At 42.9% G+C, this 23,854-nt stretch overlaps 1 protein-coding gene across 1 annotated transcript in view; it reads right to left on the bottom strand.

The window, feature by feature from the left end:
- Positions 1-23,854, bottom strand: part of IL1RAPL2 (interleukin 1 receptor accessory protein like 2) — a 1,202,487-nt gene that overhangs the window by 97,092 nt on the left and 1,081,541 nt on the right. Inside the window, exon 7 of the mRNA XM_073637906.1 lies at positions 143-272. Within this exon, the coding sequence (XP_073494007.1) occupies positions 143-272 (130 nt within the window). The remainder of the gene's footprint in view (positions 1-142; positions 273-23,854) is intronic.

Raw genomic sequence — 23,854 nt, 5'->3', positions numbered from 1 at the left:
TATCGTATTCAGGAAATATTAACAAATCGGTAATGGAATCATTGGTGTGAGATCTGTATTTTTGGTACATACTTTCATATGGAAAATACAGAACTGATTGTATATACAAATTTTATAGAGTTATTATAACATTGTTACTTACCGGATTACTCCTTCCTTAATATGATTCTCTAATTCTTCAATAAATCTCTCTCCCCTCATCCAGTAGATCATGGGACCGGATTCTCCACTAAATCCAAAGAAGGCTCTGCAGAATACGCTGAGTGGGCTGCCTGAGGAAATAAAAATAAAGAAATTACATTAAGTGCCTCTGGCCGCCGGTTGTTTGAAAACAGAATTACGGCCTTTGCCAAAGTTCAGCCAGCACTTTGTGCACAGTTTGACTTCTGCGATACACATACATTGCCCTTAAAATGTGTTTGTGGCTTCACTTCATTTGAGCGCCTTTGTGCCCTCTATAGTTTACAAATATATATTTTTTTATGAAGCGCACTATGCCATTCTGTTTTAACAAAGTGTTCTTTATTCTTTATGTAACTCTTCTCACCTTTACTGGCAAAATATAAGTTACCACTGCCACATGTGCATGCCTGAACAACTAGCTGTTTGTTTTTCACTGTAAAAGCAAATAAAAAGATATAAAAAGAAAGTATTCCACTATAAAATGTAAAAATAAATGGATTGAATTTTATGAAAAGAAAATATATTTTACTTTGAGAAGTATATCTGCCAGTGCTTATCAGAAAAATATAATAAAATGGGTGGAATACACAAAAGAAAAGAAAAATCTTAAGATTCTAGTATTAAATCAATCAAACCTTGTCTTATAAAAATGAAAAAAATAAAATAGCTGTTCCCAATTACCATTCTTACGACACATCACTGGCATTGCTCACACTGGTCTACTTGCAACTTATTGGCTCTGACTATGGAGAATTAGCAGGGGATTGATAGGTAAATATAGGGGGGAATTTTTATCCATCATTGCACCATGACGGGATCAGTTGAAAAAGTAAAAAGGTGTATGCCCACCTCTCACCGTCCATAGAATTATTTTGTGTGACACTAGTCACTATTCAGACACCGTGAGGCAGAGAGGTCAGACGTTCTGGGGTCAGTACCAAAAGAGCATGTAGAAAACCAAGGAGAAAGACAGTCAGGTCACAATCCGGGGTCAAAATACCAGGAGATAGTGAATCAAAGCAATAGGACAAGACAAAGGGATAGTCAGAACACGGTCCAAAAGGTCAGGCAGCGGAAGATCAGAACTCGGCACAACAGAATCAGGCAAACACCAGGAAGCACAAACTACTTCTGGCAGGGATCAGAGACAGCTCAGTTAAGTAGCTGGGCAATCTCCAGAACGGAGAACACCTGGAGAAAGCCCAGCACCTCCCAGTCACAGATTGGATGGCTGAGCTGTCAATCAAAGTACTGACAGTTAAGCATGCCCATCACAAGATTGAATGACCGAGCTGTCAATCAAAACACAGACAACTCAGCATGACACAAATTCCATAGGGCAGCAAAACAAACATGGGGTTCACCATCCAGGAATTGGGTTCTCCCTGCAGCATGTCAATAAATTGCACAGCTAAACAGTCCAAGTACACACCATTTGCATCAGTGATGTGAACATGTTTACCCATGTGGGCCAAAAAAGGAGAGATGGATTGGAGGGTAAGGAAAGGGGCGGAGTGGTTGGGCACAGATAGCCTAAAAGTGGCTTCCTCAGGGGACTTGGACTGTTTAGCTGGGATCAGACTGCTGGATGCACGGGGACATTGGCATGCAGGTGAAGGTATCTGCTAGACCAGTGCATTTATTTTTGCTCTATTTATTTTGAGGCTAGTAATTGATGTTTCAGAGACAGGCCTTGGCTAGTGACATTTGCGTTATGTACAATATATATTTTTTGGCACTTTAGATTGATAAGTATATAAGTATTGGTACTAGCTTATGTTATATCAACTATAGCTCATCTGTGCATAGTCCTAATTTTGGACACAGAGGGTACGATTATAATTGTGTTTGTGCTCACCACGGGCACATTAGCATTACATGGGATGGAGTTTAGGGTCAGGCATTTATCCATGATGGGACACTTGGGTTTTTAAGTGTTTTTAATTAAATGAAGTGTGCTGTGCATTTGTATTAATATGAATAAAATGTGAATTCTTATGGTGATCACTGCATATTAGCATCTTTCTTCTCTTTTGGTTTGCTGCCAGATTCCATAAGGCAGCAAAATGAACCCTCACTGAGCAGAGGAATCATAACATTTTGGTGACTAAAGTAACATGAAACGATTAGGTCAATCAAATCCAATGGGAGGCTTTGGCCGAAGTATGTACGAGGGGAGTATACAAAAGTGAGGATAGTTCCCTTCTGATACTGTTAATACTCCCACACTTCTTACTACTTGAAACACGATGATCTGGAGCTTCTTTATACACCATCTACTTTCTGTAATCTTAAAAGGAATCTGTCCCTAGGTTTTTGCCATTTCATCTGAGAGTAGCATAATGTAGAGGCAGAGACCTTGATTCCAGTGATGTGTCACTTACTAACTTGCTTGTTGTTACTTTGATAAAATCACTATTTTCTCTGATGCAGATCAACCAGTTCTCTGAATGCTGAGCTCTGTATAACCCCGCCCACATCACTGATTGGCAGCTTTCTGCCTATGCACAAAAGCTGCCAATCAGTGGTGAGGGCAGGGTTACGTGGAGCTCATTAATATGATTGACTACCTGGCAGCAGGTTTACTAGTCTTCTAGTGATAATTTCCTGCTGGTAAAATAGTCATTTTATCAAAACTATAGCAAGAAGCCCAGTAAGTGACACATCGCTGGAATCAGGGTCTCTGTCTCTACATTATATCAGATTAGGTGTCAAAAATTTGGTGCCAGATTCCCTTTCAGGTTAGTTTTCACAGAGTTGCTTGCTAACATTGTAGGATCTGTAGAAAAAGGATCCCTAAAGTAAAGGTGCCCAAACACTAATGTCTAATGACCATCTAATGTGTTTCACAGGTTTGGTTTATGTTTATTTAGTAGATGTTGATGTTAAAAAATGGAATCAGACGTGTTGAATTTTAACATATCCAAATTCTTGTGGGAAATAAGCTGCCGTCAAAGGGGTCAAGCTGACGCATATTTTCGTCTCTTCATTGAAAGCACATTTGCGCTCAGCTCACCCAATCATGCATATGTATAGGGAAGGAGACTGGGAAGAATAATGGTCGGCCGAACTGAGTGCATGTACAAGGGAGACTGGGCGGAACAACTGTTGGCCAAACTGAGCATGCATGTGTATGGGGAATAACAGCGGTAGACTGAACAAGAGTTTGTCTACCCCTATGTAGATCTTTGGCCTGCTATACTCTGTAATTAGCTGTTGTAGTAGCACTGCTTTAAATTGAATGACGTGTTTTGGTAAATTTTTAGAACATTGTGGACTTCAAAACAGAAAATTATAATTTTTGAATGAATATAAGGTTTGAGATTCATTCTGATCTCTTCCCTGGAAGTCTTCAATAATTCATGAGATAATTGGCAAGAGGAACTTTCCAATTTATGTGATAATTGACAAAAAAAGAAAAAAGTTACAAGGGCAAAATCTCTATATGTTACAAGGGGATGATCAGAATGCTCAATTGAAGACGCTCAACTGAAAGTAAACTTTACGTTTCCTTATACAAATATCCTGCAGAGCACCGTATATTTCTTTACATGGTCACATATATCAAATGGAGTGTAAGAAGTGTATATATCAAATGGAGTGGAAGAAGTGTTGCAGCAGTTCCTCTTTTACAAATTAAAGAGTTCCTTGGATGGATGTACACCTCGAGAATTTCATCCCATTCCATCCTAATCTATTACCATACTGGATTGCTTGCAGTAACAACTTGGACTGTCCTTGTATGCCAGAATAATTATCGCTTGCTGTAACCAAACATTTCTGTTCTAATACAATACTACAATCCAGTAAAGCACACTTCTGTTTCACATTTTTTCTCATCCAAGTACATGCAAGATTTAATAGTGTTCAACTTATAGGCATTATTTCTAGGTTTACGTTGCAGCCTGTCTTCTAGCCCATCCACTATCAGAGCTGCATTTATAATTCTGCTGGCTTTCTCCAAGTTCTGAGCATAACCGGAAAAAAAATTTAACTGGAGTATAAATTGGTATGCCTGCAAAATAAGAGCATGTTCACACTGGTCATTAAACAGACAAAACCTAAGAGAAATAAAATGAACATATACCCTGCTGTAAGTAAATAGGTAAAAGCAATAGTGCATATAAATAACAGAGTACTTAGTAAACACAGTTTTTGATTAAAAAAAAAAAGCGTCAAATCCATACCGCCAGCGTCAAGGTGTACCCAAATCGGGATGGTCCTAACCTCTAATATTAAAACCTTACCATGTGTCTAAAAACGTCAATGTGAATACGGGCCGAGCAGGACCGGTTCCTGAACATGAGTATCCAGCAAAATGGGAAGCTATATAAACGTAATTTCCAACTCAAAGAAAGGGAGGCCGAATTAGGGTTCACCTTGACGCTGGTGGTTTTATGCTTTTTTTTTATCAAAAATTGTGTTTACTAAGTACTCTGTTATTTCTATGCACTATTGCTTTTACATATTTATTTACAGCAGGGTACATGTTCATTTTATTTCTCTCTTAGGTTATTTCTGTTTAATGGTCTATGTGAACATGCTCCTATTTTGTATGATTTCTGTTTAATGGTCAATGTGAACATCCTCCTATTTTGCATGCATACCAACTTATACTGTAGTTAATTTTTGGGGGTTAAATTTCAGATTTCTGCATTTAGTGCAGGTAATGGTATGGCCTTCCTTTCTTTGAGTTGGACATTATGTTTATATAGCTTCCCATTTTGCTGGGCACTCATGTTCGGCCCTTATTCACATTGACGTCACTTTGACACATGGTAACGTTTTAATATTAGAGGTTAGGACCATCCCTTATTTGGGTACACCTTGACCCTGGTGGGATGGCTTTTACGCTTTTTTTTAATCAAAAATAGTGTTTACTAAATTCCGTATGTTATTTATATGCATTATTGCTTTGACTTATAGCAGGGTATATGTTCATTTTGTTTCGGTCTTAGGTTTTGTCTAGTTCTGAGCTTAGCATGGAAATTAGAGCATAAAATTGTAAGAGTAGTTGCTATGTGAATCTGTATTCTGAAAGATGTACTTAAATTTTTTTTTTTAATTTAAAAGGTTTTTTTTTTTATTACTTCATTTTAAAAATAATATCTTTTTTTTGTAAATATGATAGAGCCAAGAGTGAAATGTATTATAGGAGCTGAGCTTATCGGTCGTTATTGATATGAAACAAGAACCATAAGAATTACAAAATTATTATTATTTTTATTGATTACTAGCTTGTTAAATGCACAATGAAAAAACTTTTGAAAGTGAATCTGTCAGCAGGTTTTTGCTATGTAACCCGAAGACAACATAAGGTAGGGGCTGAGACAATGATTTCAGCAATGTATCACTTATTAGGCTGTGTGCTGTTGTTTCAATACAATGAGTGTTTTATCAGCAGGATATTATCAGTGCCAATACTAGCTGCCTTCATGAGACCTGATTAGTAACTTACTGACAATATACAATGTACACAGAAAGCTGTGGTTTGGGCGGTGCCAGCTTGCTCAGTTCTGCTACGTCTAAAAACTTGTATCACAACTGCTTTACCCAGTAAACTAAGTGATACATCACTGGAATCAGGCTCTCTTTTACTACATTATGCTACTTCCAGATGGGGTAGCAAAAACCTCATGACAGATTCCCTTTAAAAAAGTATTAAACATTTTCTATCACTTTTATTGGTGTATAGTTTGTGCAACTCTTTCACAAAGATGGCTGTCCTGCTGCTTTAGGAGTGGATCAGACACTGGTCCTAGCTTTGATGGCTCTTATTTTTCATCTTATGAATGTAAGCAGCAGACCAAAGCAGCAATAGCAATGCCTGTCAGTGTGTCTCCATGAGATATCCCAGCTATTTCCATATTACATTGTATATATGCTTAATATACTGTATATTATCATTAGTTTATTAAATACCTTATTCTGAGATTCATATACTTTATTACATTATCAATGTGTACCAATCAAAATGTAAAAAAATAAAAACTTTTGGTTTCAGAATTTACTTTTTTTTGCACAGCTCTATAGGAACTTTCAAACTCTTGCCGAATACGATTACACAAGGAACACTGACAAGACATTATTGTTACAAATTAATGAGCATTGGTGTACTTGAGGCACATAGCCCCGGTCACATCTACATTTTCTGTCGCTCTCTGAAGGTGAGATTATAAAATGTCAAAAACATCAGTCTCCAAAACAAAATAGGTCAAAAGAGAGTAGAGAAAGGAAGCACTCAATAGAAATGACATGAAAGGCGTCTTAAAGGCTTGACCTAAACAAGTAGGAACTGAACAAAGGAACAGAATTCATACTGGCTTTAGCAAGTCCTAATATAAATTATGCATAATTGTGCCATATGTCACAAGTCTGATGGGGAATCCCAACAACACAAAAGAGGAAAATACTTTCACATCTGCTGCCTTCCCAGACTACAATAATGAAAAACATGACTGCTCAAAGCTGCTGCTCATCCCATCTGACCTTCTCTGACATGCAGCAGGTGAAAGAGAAAAGCTTTATTCACATTCACATGCATGATGGCACTCATTGCTGTCACAAGACTACAAGGTGATGGGAGCCCCGGCCATGCACATCACATACATATATATAGTAGAGGTGAGCAGGGTTGCCAACTGAACAGACAGTACAAATGGGGCACTTTTATTCACTATTCTTCTTCTTCTTTTTCCAAAAAAGTTGATTCATGTTGAAGAAGTTTTTTGAGCTTCCAAAAAAATGCACAAAGTTAATATAATTATATCATTATTTTACAGCTCACAGTAAAAGCTGCTGTGCTCATATCAGGTTTCTGATATCTACTGTACATGAATCTTCATTATTCATAGGATCTCCAAAAAAATGTTCACTTTCTGTGACCTTTAGATATGTTGTCTTGGAAGAAGAAAAAAAATCAGGTTGGCAGTCATGGAGATGGGTTTATCAATTGCCACAACAGTTATACGATGATGTATAATCAGTAGTGATGAGCGAGCGTGTTCTGTTAACCCTTTCGGCGAGCATGCTCGGGTGCTCACCGAGTATTTGCGGCGTTCTCGATTGTTATATTTGAGTCACTGTGTATGCATGATTTGTGACTGTTTCACAGCTTTAATACATGTGAGGAATGCCTAACAAACAAGCAATCCTCACATGTATTAAAGCTGTCAAACAGTTGCAAATAATGCGCACGGAGTGACTCAAACATAACATTCGAGCACACCGAAGATACTCGGAAAACACCCGAGCATGCTCGTAAATCTCGAGTAACGAGCATGCTCGCTCATCACTAATAATCAGTTGCCATCTCAGCATTTAATGGCAGAGATGTGAGCCATTCAGTCCAGCTTTGACCATGTGAAGGTGGAGCTACAGTTGAGCTATGCTCATTTAGTAACTCATAGGAAAGAATACATATCTCTAAGCTGATTTTGTAGCTCATTGATGTTCAGAGTTGGATGGAGTTAACCATGTATCAGCTATCATGACAGGCTGAGATGAAATAAGCCCTTTAATTAAGAATGAAAGTGAACATTCTTTATTGCTCCAATGCACCAGTGATGGTGACTGACCAGATGTTACTAATAATGTAGTCCATTAGACAGGAGGGAGAAAGATCTTATTGCAGCTGCCCAGCTTGTACATATGAAGTGTGCCCTGTGTCCTAATTCACATGGAGTGCATATTTTCTTATTCATGACTATCTCACCCTGCTGGGAGCATCAACTGTACACTAGGAAACTTAAAGGGGTTTTCCACTTCTAGAACAACCCCTTTTCATACCTGACGCTTGGCCCTGATGAAATAAAAAAGCTTATACTCACCTCCCGTGCTGTCGCCGTTCTTGCGATGTCAGCACTCTCTCACCCCGGAGCTCCCGTTACGTTGTTGTGACATGTGAGCCCTGTGCCCAATCAGCGCCGGCGCCACTGTCCCAACTTTCATATGTATTGAACATGAAGAGAAAGTCAGAGATCAGCCGCAGCCTGGACTCCTCTTCATGTTCAATTAGACAGGAGGCGGGGTCAGTGACACCAGTGCTGATTGGGTGCTGGCATCACGTGTCACAACACCACATGAGCACCCTGGGTAGAGCGAGTGCCGACACCATGGGAACAGCGCCAACATGGGAGGTGAGTGTAAGCTTTTTTATTTTATCGGGGCCAAGCGCAGGGTATGAGAAGGGGTGTCCTAGTAGCGTACAACCCCTTTAATAAAAGCCCTAATTTAAAGGGGCCCATTTCTATGACTTTCACGATAGCAAAATTAAGTCAACACTACCAAAGGCTCTAAAGAAAATGCTTTTTTTTCAAACATAAAATCAAGATTTTGTAATTTTGTCACCCAAAAGTGTATCTTTATTTTAAGTAAAACTGGCAGGCAGTTGTAAAATCATACTCAGGTACACAGATATTATGGAGATCTGTCAACTCTTAAAAGAGCTTCTATAGCCAGACTGGGCTCAGGCAACTTCACTTAGTAGGTCCCAAGGAATACTCAGGTTTTCACCCTTTTAATACTGAACAAAATTTGGCCTGCAGAGGCCCCTGGGTTGCATCCAATGAGTAGCTGCTGGTCGATGGAGCTAGTTAACAGTAGAATTGTAAACAATTCAGGTCAATACCAGACAGAGACAACAGACAGAATCTCTAGGCAGAGTTGTGGTTAGGAGGATAACCTGGGTCAAGTCCAGGGAGTTTAGGCAGAGATGTTATGCAGAAGAGGTGTCAAGTACTTTAATGTGAATTCAAGCAAGCATCCAAGAGGTAAAACAGCAATAGAGTAGTGGGTTCAAGAGCTGGAATCACACAATGACACACTATTTAACAATGCATTAACTGGAAATGTACAGGTATTACTTGATGGATCTAAGTAGGTCGCCATGTTTCCATTGATTCACTGACTCGCTCAGCCATTGGTACAGTATGTCAGTAGGAACAGCTAAGCCAACTAAAATTTTTGTCTAACATAATTAAATAGATGAGCAGTGATCTCACTGCCCATCTGGAGGAGCTAAATATAAGAAGATCATGAGGGCTTTGCTGGACGGCGCTCATGCTACCCAGCAGAAGAAAAGATGATTTATATGGCGGTATGACAAGTGTGGGAGTGTGAACTGTGATAGCAGCAGGAGAGCATTAGGACCCTGTGTGTTCTGAGGGTGTCTGCTGTGTGAGACTCTGGACAGGGCGTCTGAGGAGAACTGTGAGGACTGAACTTCAACAAGACTCTCTCTCTACAAGCTCATCAACCCCTGGCCCTGGGGAAGCTGTGTCCCTGCTTAAGAACGAGTACTGAGCTGGGGAAAGCTGTGTGGCTCTTTGGAGTTTTGTGGAAGTCCATGCTGAGTGACTAGAGACTTTGTGCTGAAGGAGCCAAGTGTCGAGTGAGAGGGAAAGACTGAGGATATCATCTCTGTGACAGAGCGGTGGTCGGTAGTCTGGAAAACAGAGAGTGACTGCGAGAGGAGAGAAGGGGTCCGGTGCCATTCACATTGAGAGGATACTGACAAGCCTTGTGAAGAGTTCTTCCCAGACCTTAACCTGAGGCTACAGGACTAAAGTCCCCGGCGTGTGGGCTCGGAATCAGCCGACAAGACAAGGAACCTTTGCTGTTTTTGTGAACGTTGCTTTTTATTTGGCGCCAATGTTTTCCCGGGACTAGCTGCAGCCACCGCAATTCACAGGCCTGTGATAGACCACATCTGAGGTTAACGGTACCGTAACTTTAAGATACCCGGGTATCACTATACTAGGGGAATAAGAGCAATTGGTATAGTTTCATGCATTGTTATTGTTATTAGTGGTAGGATTGTACTCAGTGTGCCATCTCAGGGATCCCTATAGAACACCCTCACTAGATTGACACAGTGTTTAGGTAAAATTGTTCCAGATCTTTAGAATAATTCATATAAATTGGAAACCTTGAGATTGGCACATTGATTTCAGCTTTTGCTGATTGTGTGTATTTAGTAAAGACAGTGTTCAAGGTAGAACCTGAGACTGATTCATGCAATACTAAATTTTAGTCTAATCCCTGTTTTAGTAAAGAAAGTGTTGTTTATTTCTGTCTCTGTCTCAGTTTGTGACTGACTTGATCTCTCTCAGACCTCCGGTCATTAAATTTTTGACGTAGTCAGCAGGATCCAGTGCTTGTCATGGACGGAGGCGAGGGAAGAAATGACTCTGCCGCACCAGCAGCCCCCCCGCTGGCAGCGGAACCCCTGGCAGCCGCGGCGACTTTGGGAGGATATGCGCAGGTAGAAGCTTTACTCCAGCACATGCCGAAATACGACGGGCGTAACATGCCGTTGCAGGATTGGGCTGAGAGGGTCCGGAGTGTTCTGCGGATGTGTAATCTGGCCCCCGCGTTACGGGCAGAGTTGGCATGAAATGCACTAGAGGGCGACTCTAGGTGGATGGCGATGGTACATCCAGAGTCAGAGAGGAGCATGTTAGAGAAAATCTTGGAGCTGTTAGAGGGGAGTTCGGGAGGCCGGGCTCACGTGGCCCAGCTTCGTTCCTTGTTTTTCAATCGGCCCCAAAGGAAATGTGAGACCTTGATGCAGTGCTCGAATACCTTACAGAAAACGTTGAATGAGGTGCAGTGACTAGACCCAGGGGCCATGGGGGCATTCCGAGAGGTAGACCGCTTGCTCCGGGATCAATTCATAACAGGGTTAGCCAATAAACTCCTTCGAGATAAACTGATGGAGATGACCCGAGCTACCTCAGAATTATCCTTCTGGTAAATTTATCGGGCCGTGGTGGAAAGGGAGGAGGAGTCTACTCTGGTGGCCGAGGGGGCAGTTGACAGTGCACAGCTGGAGGGAGGTCCGGTGCCAGTTTCAGGAGGGGGAGGACTGGTAAACGTTGTACAGGCTCTGCGTGCCGAACTGAAGGAGCTAAAGCAGGAGGTGTCTAAACTCAGAGCTGGGCCGGTCCCTACTCCCACGGAAGGGCCACCCACCGCGTCCTCTGGAATGGTGGTTCCGCAGTCTGCCAGGTCGTCCTCCTCGAATGATTCAAGTTCTCGTCCACGAGGAGAAGTCAACTGCTGGAGGTGTGGGCTTCGGGGACACATCTCCAGATACTGCCGGATGTCTGCCGCCAAGGAGCCTCCTTCGCCAGCGTTAAACTCCCAGCCACTGCCATGAGAGGGTGAGCAGCAGCGGCCCACCTGCCACAAAGCCCTCGACGGGAAGAACAAGATTTGTTTGCATGCAGTCCAGTGTTGGAAGCAGAGTTTGAAGGGCAGAAGATGAGATGCTTGGTTGACACAGGATCCGAATGTACCATAATGCCCTTAGAGGTGTACGAAAGGCACTTCAGTCAACTAGTGGTTCCCGAGGATGGCCGAGTGATACGACTTACCGCCGCTAACAATGACCAACTGATGGTGAAGGGGATCGTGTGGATGCAACTGAAAATGTTTGGTCAAGAGCTGGGTCAGAAAGGGATAGTGCTGGAGGACCACCCTCCCAGAAGAGGGATGGAGGTGACGCTCGGGATGAACGTTCTGTGAGATTTAAATCATCAGATGTATGCCAGTGAGGGACCCCGATACTGGGCTTGTGCTACCTACCATCAACCCACACAGAGAATGTTACACCGTCTAGTGCTGAGCTGCAATCTCCTGAAGAGTGGGGTCCCTGGGGGTCGGGTGGGCCTGGTCCGAGAGCCATCACGGACCACGATCTCGCTAGCATCCCGACAAGAAGAACCCCCTAATGCTACCGGTAGGGGCTGCACAGAGACTGAATGGGCTTGAAGTACTACTCGAGCCAGCCCCAGAGAAGTCCTCGTTCGCCAAGGCGCATGTGGCCCGGTCCCTGGTGATTGTGAAGAATGGACGGGTGCCGGTCAGATGCATCAACGTTCTAGATGAGGCTGTTACAATTCCAGCTGGGACCATTCTGGCTGAACTGTTTGTGCCAGCAGGGAAGGTGCCTGACAAGGCAGTGTTCGAACTGTGCCCAGATGAACAGTCTTCCTGGACATACGCGGTCGAAGTACGCCGGACCGAACCTCCTACCGAAGAATGGAATGGTCGTGTGATCATGGACCAGATGGGATTGGATTGGGAGAAACTGACCCCCGTGCAATTGGAGCAGCTGGAGAGGGTCTTGTGGGAACATCAAAAGACCTTTTCACGACATGCGGAGGATTTCGGTTGTTCGGAGGATTTCGGTTGTTCCCGGACGATTGAGCATGAGATTCCCACACGGGATACCCCTCCTATTAGGGAAAGTTATCGTCAAATTCCCCCAACGCTCTATCAAGAGGTGAAGCACATGGTGGCCAGTATGCTTGACAACCAAGTGATCCAAGAGAGCCAGAGCCCCTGGGCGGCCCCTGTGGTCTTGGTGCGGAAGAAGGATGGGACCCTTCGGTTTTGTGTGGACTATCGCAAATTGAATGCTCACACGGTGCGGGACGCATATCCATTACCTCGCATAAAAGAGTCTCTGTCGGCATTGGGTCGGGCCAAATATTTCTCGACGTTGGATTTAGCAAGTGGCTATTGGCAGGTACCAATGGCCGAAAAAGATCGGGCCAAGACGGCGTTTGTCCTACCAATGGGGCTCTATGAATTCAATCGGATGCCCTTCGGGCTCACTAATGCCCCGGGAACTTTCCAACGCCTGATGGAACATTGCTTAGGTGATCTGAATTTTGAATCAGTCCTGATATATCTAGATGACATTGTGGTGTTCGGGACCTCATTTGAAGACCATCTTGAGAAGTTGGGTCAAGTTCTCCGGCGGCTCAGTTATTACGGCCTAAAAATAAAACCAAAGAAGTGGCAACTGTTACAGAGTCAGATTGAGTATTTAGGCCACGTGGTGACTCCGGGCGGGGTGCTGCCCTCGACCAGTAAGGTCATGGTCATGCAGGAGTGGCCACCTCCCCGTACCCTGCGAGAGGTTTGGGCCTTCTTGGGTTTAGCAGGGTACTATCGGCGATTTGTACCTAAGTTTTCACAAGTAGTGAGTCCCCTGAATGAGCTTTTAAGAGGGCCCCCAAAATCGCCCCATCCCATGGGAACCCCAGCAGCAAGAGGCATTTGAGGAGGTGAAGGCCACCCTAACGAGTGCTCCGTTGTTAGCGTATGCCCGGTTTGATACCCCTTTCCTGTTATACACCGATGGCAGTCTGCATGGGCTGGGGGGTGGTACTATTGCAAGTGCAGGATGGTCAGGAGCAAGTAATTACCTATGGCAGCAGGTCTTTAAGAGACACTGAACGCAACCCAGCTAACTACAGCACGTTTCGCCTAGAGCTACTGGCCCTGGTGTGGGTGATGACAGAACGCTTTGCCGAGTATTTAACAGGAGCTGAGGTGCTAGTCATGACTGATAATAACCCTCAGGCTCACCTAGAAAACTCAAAACTGGAAGCGTTGGAGCAGCGGTGGGTCGCTCACCTTGCTAAGTTTAACTATCCAATTAAGTTTCGCTCTGGGCGGGAAAACGGAAATGCGGATGCACTCTCAAGGGTGCTTCTTGGGTCCTCGGGGGAAAATGTTGACTACCAGCTTGAGGACACTGAAACCCCTAACTTGGGGCAGGTACCTATCTTCCGAAGTGTGGTACATTCAAGTGGGGTGGCGTCAGGGATGCTGTGTGTTCTGGGAAAAGCACCCTCGGATTGGGCGAAAGACCAGAACGATTGCCCTGACATTGCACTGGTGCGCAATTGGGTACAAAAAGGGGTCTGGCCACGTGCAGAGGAAAAGGCCCAGCCGTCCGCAGAAGTAATGAAACTTCTGCGACAGTGGGATAAGTTGTGTGTGGAACAGGGCCTCTTGTACCGTAAGGTGTACCTGCCATCTGAGATACAGCAATGGTACCAGCTAGTAATCCCTATGGGGATGGGTCCCGTGGTCACTCGCGAAGTGCATGAGAAGGGGGCCCACTTTCGGAGTGAAAAGACACTCCAGTGGCTACAGTGAGTCCTCTATTGTCCTGAATTTGGGGGGGATGGTGACAGAGGCGTGTCAGCAATGTAGGGTCTGTGGGCTCAGTAAGAGCCCTGAGCAGCGGGCGCCCACACAATCTATTAAGACTTCCGCTCCCTTAGAGCTGCTCATGATTGACTACTGGCACTCACCACACTTGTTGATGTTCGCGAGGACAGGGCGGGACATTGAGGATTTGAGCATGCCTGGTCCCTCCTCCAATCCCCCTCGGACCGCATCAGAATGGGTTCGAGAACACCGGCGGCTATTAAGCGTGGAGCATCAGGTGGTGGGTGATCGACTCAGTCAGGTGACCCATAGGGACGCGTGTCCTGTGCAAGCCGAGCCTTTCTCCCTGGGGGATAGAGTGTTGGTGAGAATCAAACGACGGTCCGGAAAGCTGAGTGAACGATTGGAGGCGACTCCGTACCTGGTAAAAAAAACAAGTGAGCCCTGAGATTCCAGTCTACGAGGTCGAGCCGGTGGGGACAGGGGGACCAACCCGTAATCTTCATCGTAACATGCTACAACGGTGCTGGTTTGAAGATGCGGTCCCCATTTCCACGGAACCACAGGCCATGTCCCGAGGGGTGGGCATTCCTAATGCTCTTGAATTTGATGGTGAGTCTGCCTCTACGCTGTTAGAACCCTCTGGTTTGTTTTTTCCATCTTGTGTTTTGCAGTCACGTGACCATCTGCCTTTATATTCCAGCTCTGCCCTTGTGGCTGTGCTGGACTTCAGTGTTTGACTGTTTCTCTAGCCTGGTGCTTCTGTGCCTTTCTCTGTCAAGTTCACTTGGTGCTCTGGGACCTCTAGTACATTTTTGTCTTTTTGTGTTTTGCAGCAACTTCTCTGTTTAGGAGGTGTCACATTTTTGTCCCAGTCCTTAGTTCTTTTAGGGACCCCTCCCTTAATTCTATAGGTCTTCGTTCAGACTAGCCGAGGACTAAGGCGGGTCTGTTCACTAGGAACAGGCAGCCCGCTACATTGTAGGGATTCAGCTTAGTCTTACTGTAGGGACAGCTTTCCCCTATCTTTCCTTAGTACATGTTGCAGATCATAACATACGCCTGCTTACTTGCCCCCTGCGATCAATCTGTCCCCTTGTGGAGAGAGTGTTGAGAATGTGGTATGTCCTTCAGAGAACAGGGAATCAGGTCAGTTACCTGACCCGGATGATGTGGCACAGGGTGCCACACCTCAGGAGGGAGCAGCCTCATTGGCTCCCTCTGATGATACCGCTGAAGAGACTTCTGCCCCCTAAAGGGAACGAGCCTGTTGGGGTGGGTCTCAGGAGAACTACTCGAGCTACGGCAGGTATACCCCCACAGCGCTATGCACAAGACGACTTTGAGTGGGGAGGTGTATCGAGGACGCCAACCTCTAGTGGGGTGGCATGTGAGAGCGTGAACTGTGATAGCAGCAGGAGAGCATTAGGACCCTGTGAGTTTTGCCTGGCTGAGCTCAGAGCAGGGGCAGATCAGGAGACCCTCTGTGTTCTGAGGATGTCTGCTGTGTGAGACACTGGACGGGGCATTTGAGGAGAACTGTGAGGACGGAACTGCAACAAGACTCTCTCTCTACAAGCTTTCCTGTGGGGGTTGATAACCCCTGGCCCTGATGAAGCGGTGTCCCTGCTTAAGAACGAGTGCTGAGCTGGGGAAAGCGGTGTGGCTCTTTGGAGTTTTGTGGAAGTCCATGCTGAGTGACTAGAGACTTTGTGCTGAAGGAGCCAAGTGTCGAGTGAGAGGGAAAGAGACTGAGGATATCATCTCTGTGACAGAGCGGTGGTCGGTGGTCTGGAAAACAGTGAGTGACTGCGAGAGGAGAGAAGGGGTCCGGTGCCATTCACATTGAGAGGATACTGACAAGCCTTGTGAAGAGTTCTTCCCAGACCTTAACCTGAGGCTACAGGACTAAAGTCCCCGGCTTGTGGGCTCGGCATCGGCTGACAAGACAAGGAACCTTATCTGTTTTTGTGAAGGTTGCTTTTTATTTGGCGCCAAAGTTTTCCCGGGACTAGCTGCAGCCACCGCGATTCACAGGCCTGTGATAGACCACATCTGAGGTTAACGGTACCGTAACTTTAAGATACCCGGGTATCCCTATACTAGGGGAATAAGTGCAATTGGTATAGTTTCATGCATTGTTATTGTTAATAGTGGTAGGATTGTACTCAGTGCGCCATCTCAGGGGTCCCTATAGAACACCCTCACTAGATTGACACAGTGTTTAGGTAAAATTGTTCCAGATCTTTAGAATAATTCACATAAACTGGAAACCTTGAGATTGGCACATTGATTTCAGCTTTTGCTGATTATGTGTATTTAGTAGAGACAGTGTCCCAGGTAGAACCTGAGACTGATTCATGCAATACTGAGTTTTAGTCTAATCCCTGCTTTAGTAAAGAAAGTGTTGTTTATTTCTGTCTCTGTCTGTTTGTGACTCACTGGATCTCTCTCGGACCTCCGGTCATTACACAAGCACCACCCAACGATGACGTTCCCCCACTGTCTGCACTGCTGAGTCAGGGCATGATGCATGACAGCAGAGGCAGACAACACTGTAATGAGTTGAGATGAGTATGTTACAACATGTTTATGTTACATAATTTCACTATTAGAATCTGTTGAGCCCTCAAGCTTCCACTAGAAGCATCTCAATGCAAAGTAGGCTACATACTGAAAGATATCACAAAGTAAAATCTATGTGACTGATATAAATTACAGTTTACCTCTAACAAGTCACAGGGCACTTATGATAATGTATACTGTGTAGTCTATAAACCATTCTTTTTGGACAACCACAGAGAATTTATTTGCCACATAGCTGCAATTCTGCAACTTCAAATCATCCTAGATTCCTGCAGAAGAGATTCTGTTACTCAATCATTGTATATTATGATAGAAGCCATGCCCTAGGTCAGGGTTTCCCAACTCCAGACCCAAAGGCCCACCAAAAGATCATGTTTTCAGGATTTTCTTAGCATTGCACAGATAATTTCCTCAACTGGGCAATTCTAAGGAAATCCTGAAAACAAGATCTGTTGGTGGCTCTTGAGGACCGGAGTTGGGGAACACTGCCCTAGATGGTAGCACAAACTTCATTGTTTGTTTCATGATTAAAGAAAAAAAAAGTGCATGAGTAGAATCTGTTGTTGAAGGTCTGTAATATAAGTACACCTTAAAGGGGACCTTTTAACCTGTTTGAGCATGATAGACTGGCCACATCATGGAACAGTGGCTATAGAACTGAATAAAACAGTTTGTATTTTTTATAAATTTCTCTTCTCCATTACAGAGAAATTAGTTTCTAAAGTTCAGGTTATAACTTATGATAAACCCAACTGAGCATTACCAGCAACTTGTCACTGTGGGCATGTACATGTTGATTTCTCAGTATGAGACATGTAATGACAGACAGCCTGGATCCTCTCACTAGTCTGTAAGCCGAATGTGATTGCAAAGTGTGGGGAGCATAGTAGATATAAGTGGAATTACTAACACTTCTGTAGCTTTCATCTCACAGCAGTCAGTGTATGGTGGGGGAGGGCAGTACAGCAGAGCTGACAGCACTGTAAGGATAGCTGTTAAATGTTTTTGTAATGAGCTCAGATCTGCTGTACTGCACTTCCCTCACACTGACTGCCGTGAGATGAATACTGACAGGTGTATGTAATCACACTTATCTCTGCCTTGTTCTCAGCACTTTGTAACCACATTCTGTGTGGCACATGTAATGGCAGACAGTCTGCCCTCTTCACTACTTATTACAAACACTTCTACCAGCTCTCCTTACGTTGCTATTAGCTCTGCTGTACTGCACTTACCCCTACACTGGTTGCTCCTGATGGCAGGTAAAGAAGTGTTTGTAATCACATTGATGTCTGTCCTGCTTCCCACACTTTGTAATCACATGTAATCAATCTACGTTTAGTGAAGAGAGCAGACTGTTTGTCATAACATGAACCAAAACAATTTGAGCCAGAGATATGTTGGTATAAGAGCAATGCATAGTTGTGTATTCACACTGTGGCCACTTAAACAAGCAGAACCTAAGATAAAAACTAAATGAGCAAATACCCTGTAGTAAGTAAATAAATAGTAATGATGCATGTCAGTAACATAGGGTACTTAGTTAACATTGCTTTGATCAAAAAAATGTAAAAGCCATCCCACCGCAACATGGTATACCCGAATCGGGAAGGTTTTTTAACTCTTGTAGTTCACCTCAGTATGTGTCAGCATAGGTAAAAATGGATAAGAGCAGAGTAGGACAAGGTCCCGAATGTTCAGATACCTACTTATGGAAATCTATATAAACAAAATGAACATCCCAAGAAAGGTGTCAGGACTCAAACCCAGCAGCTCTTTTGCACCAGGCGGTAACTCTTCCTTCTGAGCTATTCAGCTCACTGGACAGTTCCTGGCCAACCTAGATTCTAGTACCTGTATTGCTACTGAGTGGCTCCACCTTGTGTTGTTCCTGATTGGCTTCATCCTGTGAGTTCCTGATTGAACACCCTATGTAAACCTGGCCTGGCACCTCCTTCTTTGCGAGATTATTGCGCTCCCAGCCTTTAGTGAAGCTCTCCCTTCACCTGCTGCTTCATCCAAGATTATTTCTGTGTACCCACCTCTGGCTTTTCCTGACTACACAACCTGCTAAATCCTTCAAGACTATACTGCTGTTCCTGTGTACCGACCTCTGGCTTTCCTGACTACCCTACCTGCGGGTGCTTCAATACCACTACTCCAACCAAGGTCAGTTCCTAACAAAAGAGTAAGCACACCCCTGTTTGTACAAAGTCTGCCATTACATGGCTCACACTGAGAAACCTTCTCTAAGTTTTGTTGAGGGCGTGTTGTTCTTTCTTCTGTATCTTGTTGCCTGCTTATGATTGGTCAACCATTATGTATGAGTAGAAATACACACCGCCAGTGAAAAATATCTGGTAACATCCAGTTGGGCTTATCATAATTTTAACCTAAACTTCACAAGCTGATATCTCCAAAGCGGAGAGGAGAAATTAAAAAATGAAAGCTAAATTTTGTTCAGCTCTTCAGCTACTATTCCATGATGTGGCCAGTTTAACATGCTCAAACTGGTGAAAGGTCCCCTTTAAGTGAGCTCCATGATAATTTCCCTTTACAGATTTTTAGAATGACGTGCTATATTTCTTATGTATAAATGGAAACTTTTTCTCAATGGTATGTTATATCAATTGTGGCCTTAAAATAATAAGTGTCCTCTCCCTGTGTGATCCTGCTCTATGTGGGTGTATGCATCATATTTGTCTTTAATGGAAGTAGACAATTTATACGATGTGTAAAAGGAACATTTTGAATGTGGACTATCGGCGGTGACAGCATCATGCTTTTACTTAGCACATCACGCTGGGCACTGAATGCAAGAAGAATAACCTTTGTAAGCATTAACGTTCCCCTGTTGAAAAGTGAAGTAGGATGAACATGAATAACATCTATAAGCTTTACTGTTCCCTAAGGCAATGAGAAGCTGAGAATATAGGGTCACAGTAAGAGAATGTGCACAAACAGCTCTGTTCGAAACAAGTGAAGGGGACTGAAATTTTCCTCTAAGTCTCTTTTCTATTACATCTACAATGGGTCATGCAATTATTGATTGACATCGCCGTTTATAGATTTGTATTTATACTTTCTTTTTTTGCCCTAATGTAGGAGGCTTGAGCAATCTTTTCATTTTAGCTGTTGCCCTGATAATAACCTGACAACATGGTGTCTTTCTGCTAAAACCCTAGTCGATTAGTAGGAAGGAAATACTAGAAAGCACATATTCGATACACCTGAAGTTCCACCGCAGTGGAAATTTAGCTGTAAACGCTTTATCTGAAATCTATGGGCTCGTTGATCGTAAACTTTTACATGAGAAAATGGGTGGATAATAGAGATTAGCAAACTAATACATAAAGGACCGAGTTTGAGTGGAATTTCCTGAAATTCGCAGCTCCATGTGAATTCAAAAACACTTAGAAATTTAATTCGTACAAAAGAAAAAGTTGCCCGACACCATTTCCCAAACTGGTGAAACATCAGAGATAGGGCTAATATTATTTTGCACAGCTGAGTGGACTTCCCCATAAAGCCCAGCAGTTAGGACATCATATTCCACTTTTTCATGCCATGTACCATGGCGGTCAGTAGATCAGTGGTTCCCAGGGTCATCAGAGAACAGCATTTCTCTGTGGAGCACAATCGGGCGCAGGAAAGGTAGCATGTATGACAGAGCTGGATTCCATCTCCAGATTCAACAGGTAAATGGATTAGTTGTATTATTCTTGTGGTCTCGGTGTCTCCCCCCATGTTGTAATGAGGGACGAGCAAATTCCTTCTCTGAGAATCACATTTCTGGAGAAAATTCGGCAAAGTGGGCAAATTCAAATTTCAAAAGATCCGCTCATCTCTAGTGTATAATAATGTCATATAACAGATTATTTAGCATAAAGGTGCAGCTTTTAACACTTTTCCCTTAAGGCTGGATTTCAAGACTGTATAATCTATATTCTGTAGAATGTTACATAGTTGCATAGTTTATAAGGCCGAAAAAAGACAAGCGTCCATCCAGTTCAGCCTATTTCTTGTGCACTGCAGCTATTCCGCAGCGTTGATCCAGGGGAAGGCAAAAAAAACCCATGTGGTATAGGCCAATTTACATCATTGAGGAAAGATTCACTTCCCGACTCCAATCTGGCAGTCAGATTAAATCCCTGGATTAATTAACTATCACTAAGCATAAGATGTAATTTTATTGTTCTCAAGAAAGGCGTCCAGGCCTCTCTTGAACTCATTAAGTGAGTTGGACATCACCACTTCCTCTCCCAGAGAGTTCCAGAGTTTCACGGCTCTGACCGTCAAGAATCCCCTTCTATGCTGGTGCAAGAACCTCCTTTCCTCCAGACGCATAGTGTGCCCCCTCGTCTTTGTCACCATCCTTGGTATAAACAGGTCATGGGAGAGATCTCTGTACTGCCCCCTGATGTATTTATACATGTTTATGAGGTCTCCCCTAAGCCTTCTCTTTTCCAACGTAAATAGGCCTAATTTTGACAACCTCTCTGGGTATTCTAGTCCCTCCATTCCCTTTATTACCTTAGTCACCCTCCTTTGTACCCTCTCTAGCTCCAATATGTCTTTCCTGAGCACCGGAGCCCAGAACTGTGCACAATATTCTAAGTGCGGCCTTACCAGCGCTTTATACAGAGGAAGAACAATGTTCTCATCATATGCCCCTATTCCTCTTCTGATGCATGCCATGACTCTATTTGCCTTCGCAGCTGCTGCCTGACACTGGGCACTCCAATTTAATTTGCTGTTAACCAAGACGCCCAGGTCCTTCTCCATGTCTGATTTCCCCAACAGTTTCCCATTTAATATGTATGGGTGACTGCTGTTTTTCTTTCCCATGTGCATGACCTTGCATTTATCGGCATTGAACCCCATTTGCCATTTTTTGGCCCAACTCCCCAATTTATCTAAATCCTCCTGTAGCTGTGCCCTATCCTCATCTGTATTAACTACTTTACAAAGTTTAGTATCATCTGCAAATATTGCTACTTTACTATGCAACCCTTCCACTAGATCATTAATAAATATATTAAATAATATAGAGCCCAAGACAGACCCTTGAGGCACCCCGCTAGTAACCCTGACACACCCTGAGCTCACTCCATTGATAACCACCCTCTGCTTTCTATCACTCAGCCACCTATTACATTTTAACGTATTCACAAAAATACCCAACATATCTTAAAGACGATCAGACATCTTGAGAAGTAGGTAAGGGAGAGGGTTAGAGCTGTTCATGTCGGTAACACTGCATTTTTCCAATGCAATCTATTTGTTTTAATGTTGATTGGTTTCATAGTTCTATATATACTTGCTTATCAACCTCACATGCTATCCTATGGCTAAGGGCTTCCTAGTATGCCAGAAACTCTTCAGGTGTTGAGGTTTTTAACTCCTAATGAACTTTTAACTTGATTCAATAAACTTATATTTTTTATCCAGTCGGTTGTCGGGAATGTTTAAGGTTGACATAAGTGCAGATATCTACTGCAGGTCTTGAAATCTGAGACAAAAACTTTGTTTAGTCAAAAATACAAAACTTTTACTGATACGGTATATTGAATAAATAATTTAAATGAGAAAAGTTCTTAAAAAAATAGAATTCTTAAAGGATGTAAGAAAACAGAAGGATCAGTGGCACTCCTTAAGGTCAACAGTAAAAATTTCCATCAGTGCGACTTCAATGCACATTTCGGAGTTAATAACGGAGTATGTAAACATGGTTTGTTTTCCAGCATCTGGAGATCAAAGAATGTAAAAAACTGACATTTTATCCCATAATGCAAATTGTTGTTGAAACCAAATACTTAATTATCACAGCTGAACAAACATTGCAGTCAGTCTGGATAGGCTCCGGCTACTGTGCGGGTATGAGATGGGAAAGCTCTCCGATAAACACATACAACTCTCCTTGATATGAAAAGGAACATAACCCAATGTTCTGAAAATTGTAAAAGAATTAACCCTGAACAGTCATTTCCATACTGTTCTTTACGATAAGTCAGCAGAGCTTTTGTACACAGATGTCTGAAGTATCTGCAGAGACAGAGATTACACCATTAACCAGAATATCATCATGAAAGCTAAATCTATTATGTATCAACTAGAATACACTAGTCTCATGCAAGTAAAAAGTGGTCTTTGAAGCAAACCTGTAGCCCTGTTAATCCCCCTTCAATGTGATCTTTACAGATACATAATTCAGCTTATTTTAATAGATGATGTCGTCTGTGGAATTAACGACGCTATATAAGTGAGTAAAAATGATAAATAATAAATAGTATTATATAGCTGATTAAGTTCCCTGCTCTGGCTCTAAAAGGGACTGTATCATCAGAAAAATGACCTATTATTTACATTTATTTTTTTGCGTTAAATTGATTTTTTTGTTCATTTTAGCATTTTTTCACATCACAATCTATATAAATCAATAGACACTGGGGCTACTTTAGACTCCTGCCTACTATTTTTTTTTTTTTTTTTTTACAAAATGCTTTTCAGCAGTCTCATTATCATCACAGGCAGGTACAATGACAAGTAACACCTCTATACACAAATATAACACAGGATTCACCCTTCACAATAGGCGATGTCACAGCTGACTCTGCTTCCCCTTCCTTCAAAATGATTTTTGCACGCACTCTTTAGATGCTTCAACACAAAAGAAGAGGTCTGAATCAGTCTACTGCTGCTAATGTACATGTGAATTTCCAGAAAAAGGAGAAGGTAGAAGTCTAGAATAGCCACAGTGGCCAATATGAACATTGCAATCTTTCTAAGTTTGATTTTTATCACAATCTGTATTTAAAAAAAAAATATTAGAAACAAAAAAAATAAATGTAACATGAAAACTTTACTTAACATTATGTCATTTTTTGATGACAAATTCCCTTCAGTCTAAGTATGCTTGCAGAATCAGAACTAATTGTTGGCAATGCACCCCCATGGTAATATACAGAAATTGTCATCACTTACATCAGTCCCTGTGCTCAAAATCTAAATTCCAAATGGAGCTATGAATATGTTTATTGAGTGTAGGGCCTTTGAAGGGGTTCTGGCTCTCCATAAGGTCTTATTGGCAATGTTTTATAGAAATGACATG

This window comes from Phyllobates terribilis, unplaced genomic scaffold, assembly GCF_046119375.1.
Source record: "Phyllobates terribilis strain yellow unplaced genomic scaffold, ASM4611937v1 Scaffold_7__3_contigs__length_470593459, whole genome shotgun sequence".
Taxonomy (NCBI): Eukaryota; Metazoa; Chordata; class Amphibia; order Anura; family Dendrobatidae; genus Phyllobates; species Phyllobates terribilis.
The sequence above is the reverse complement of the archived record's forward strand: the minus strand, read 5'-3'. Positions and strand labels throughout refer to the sequence as shown.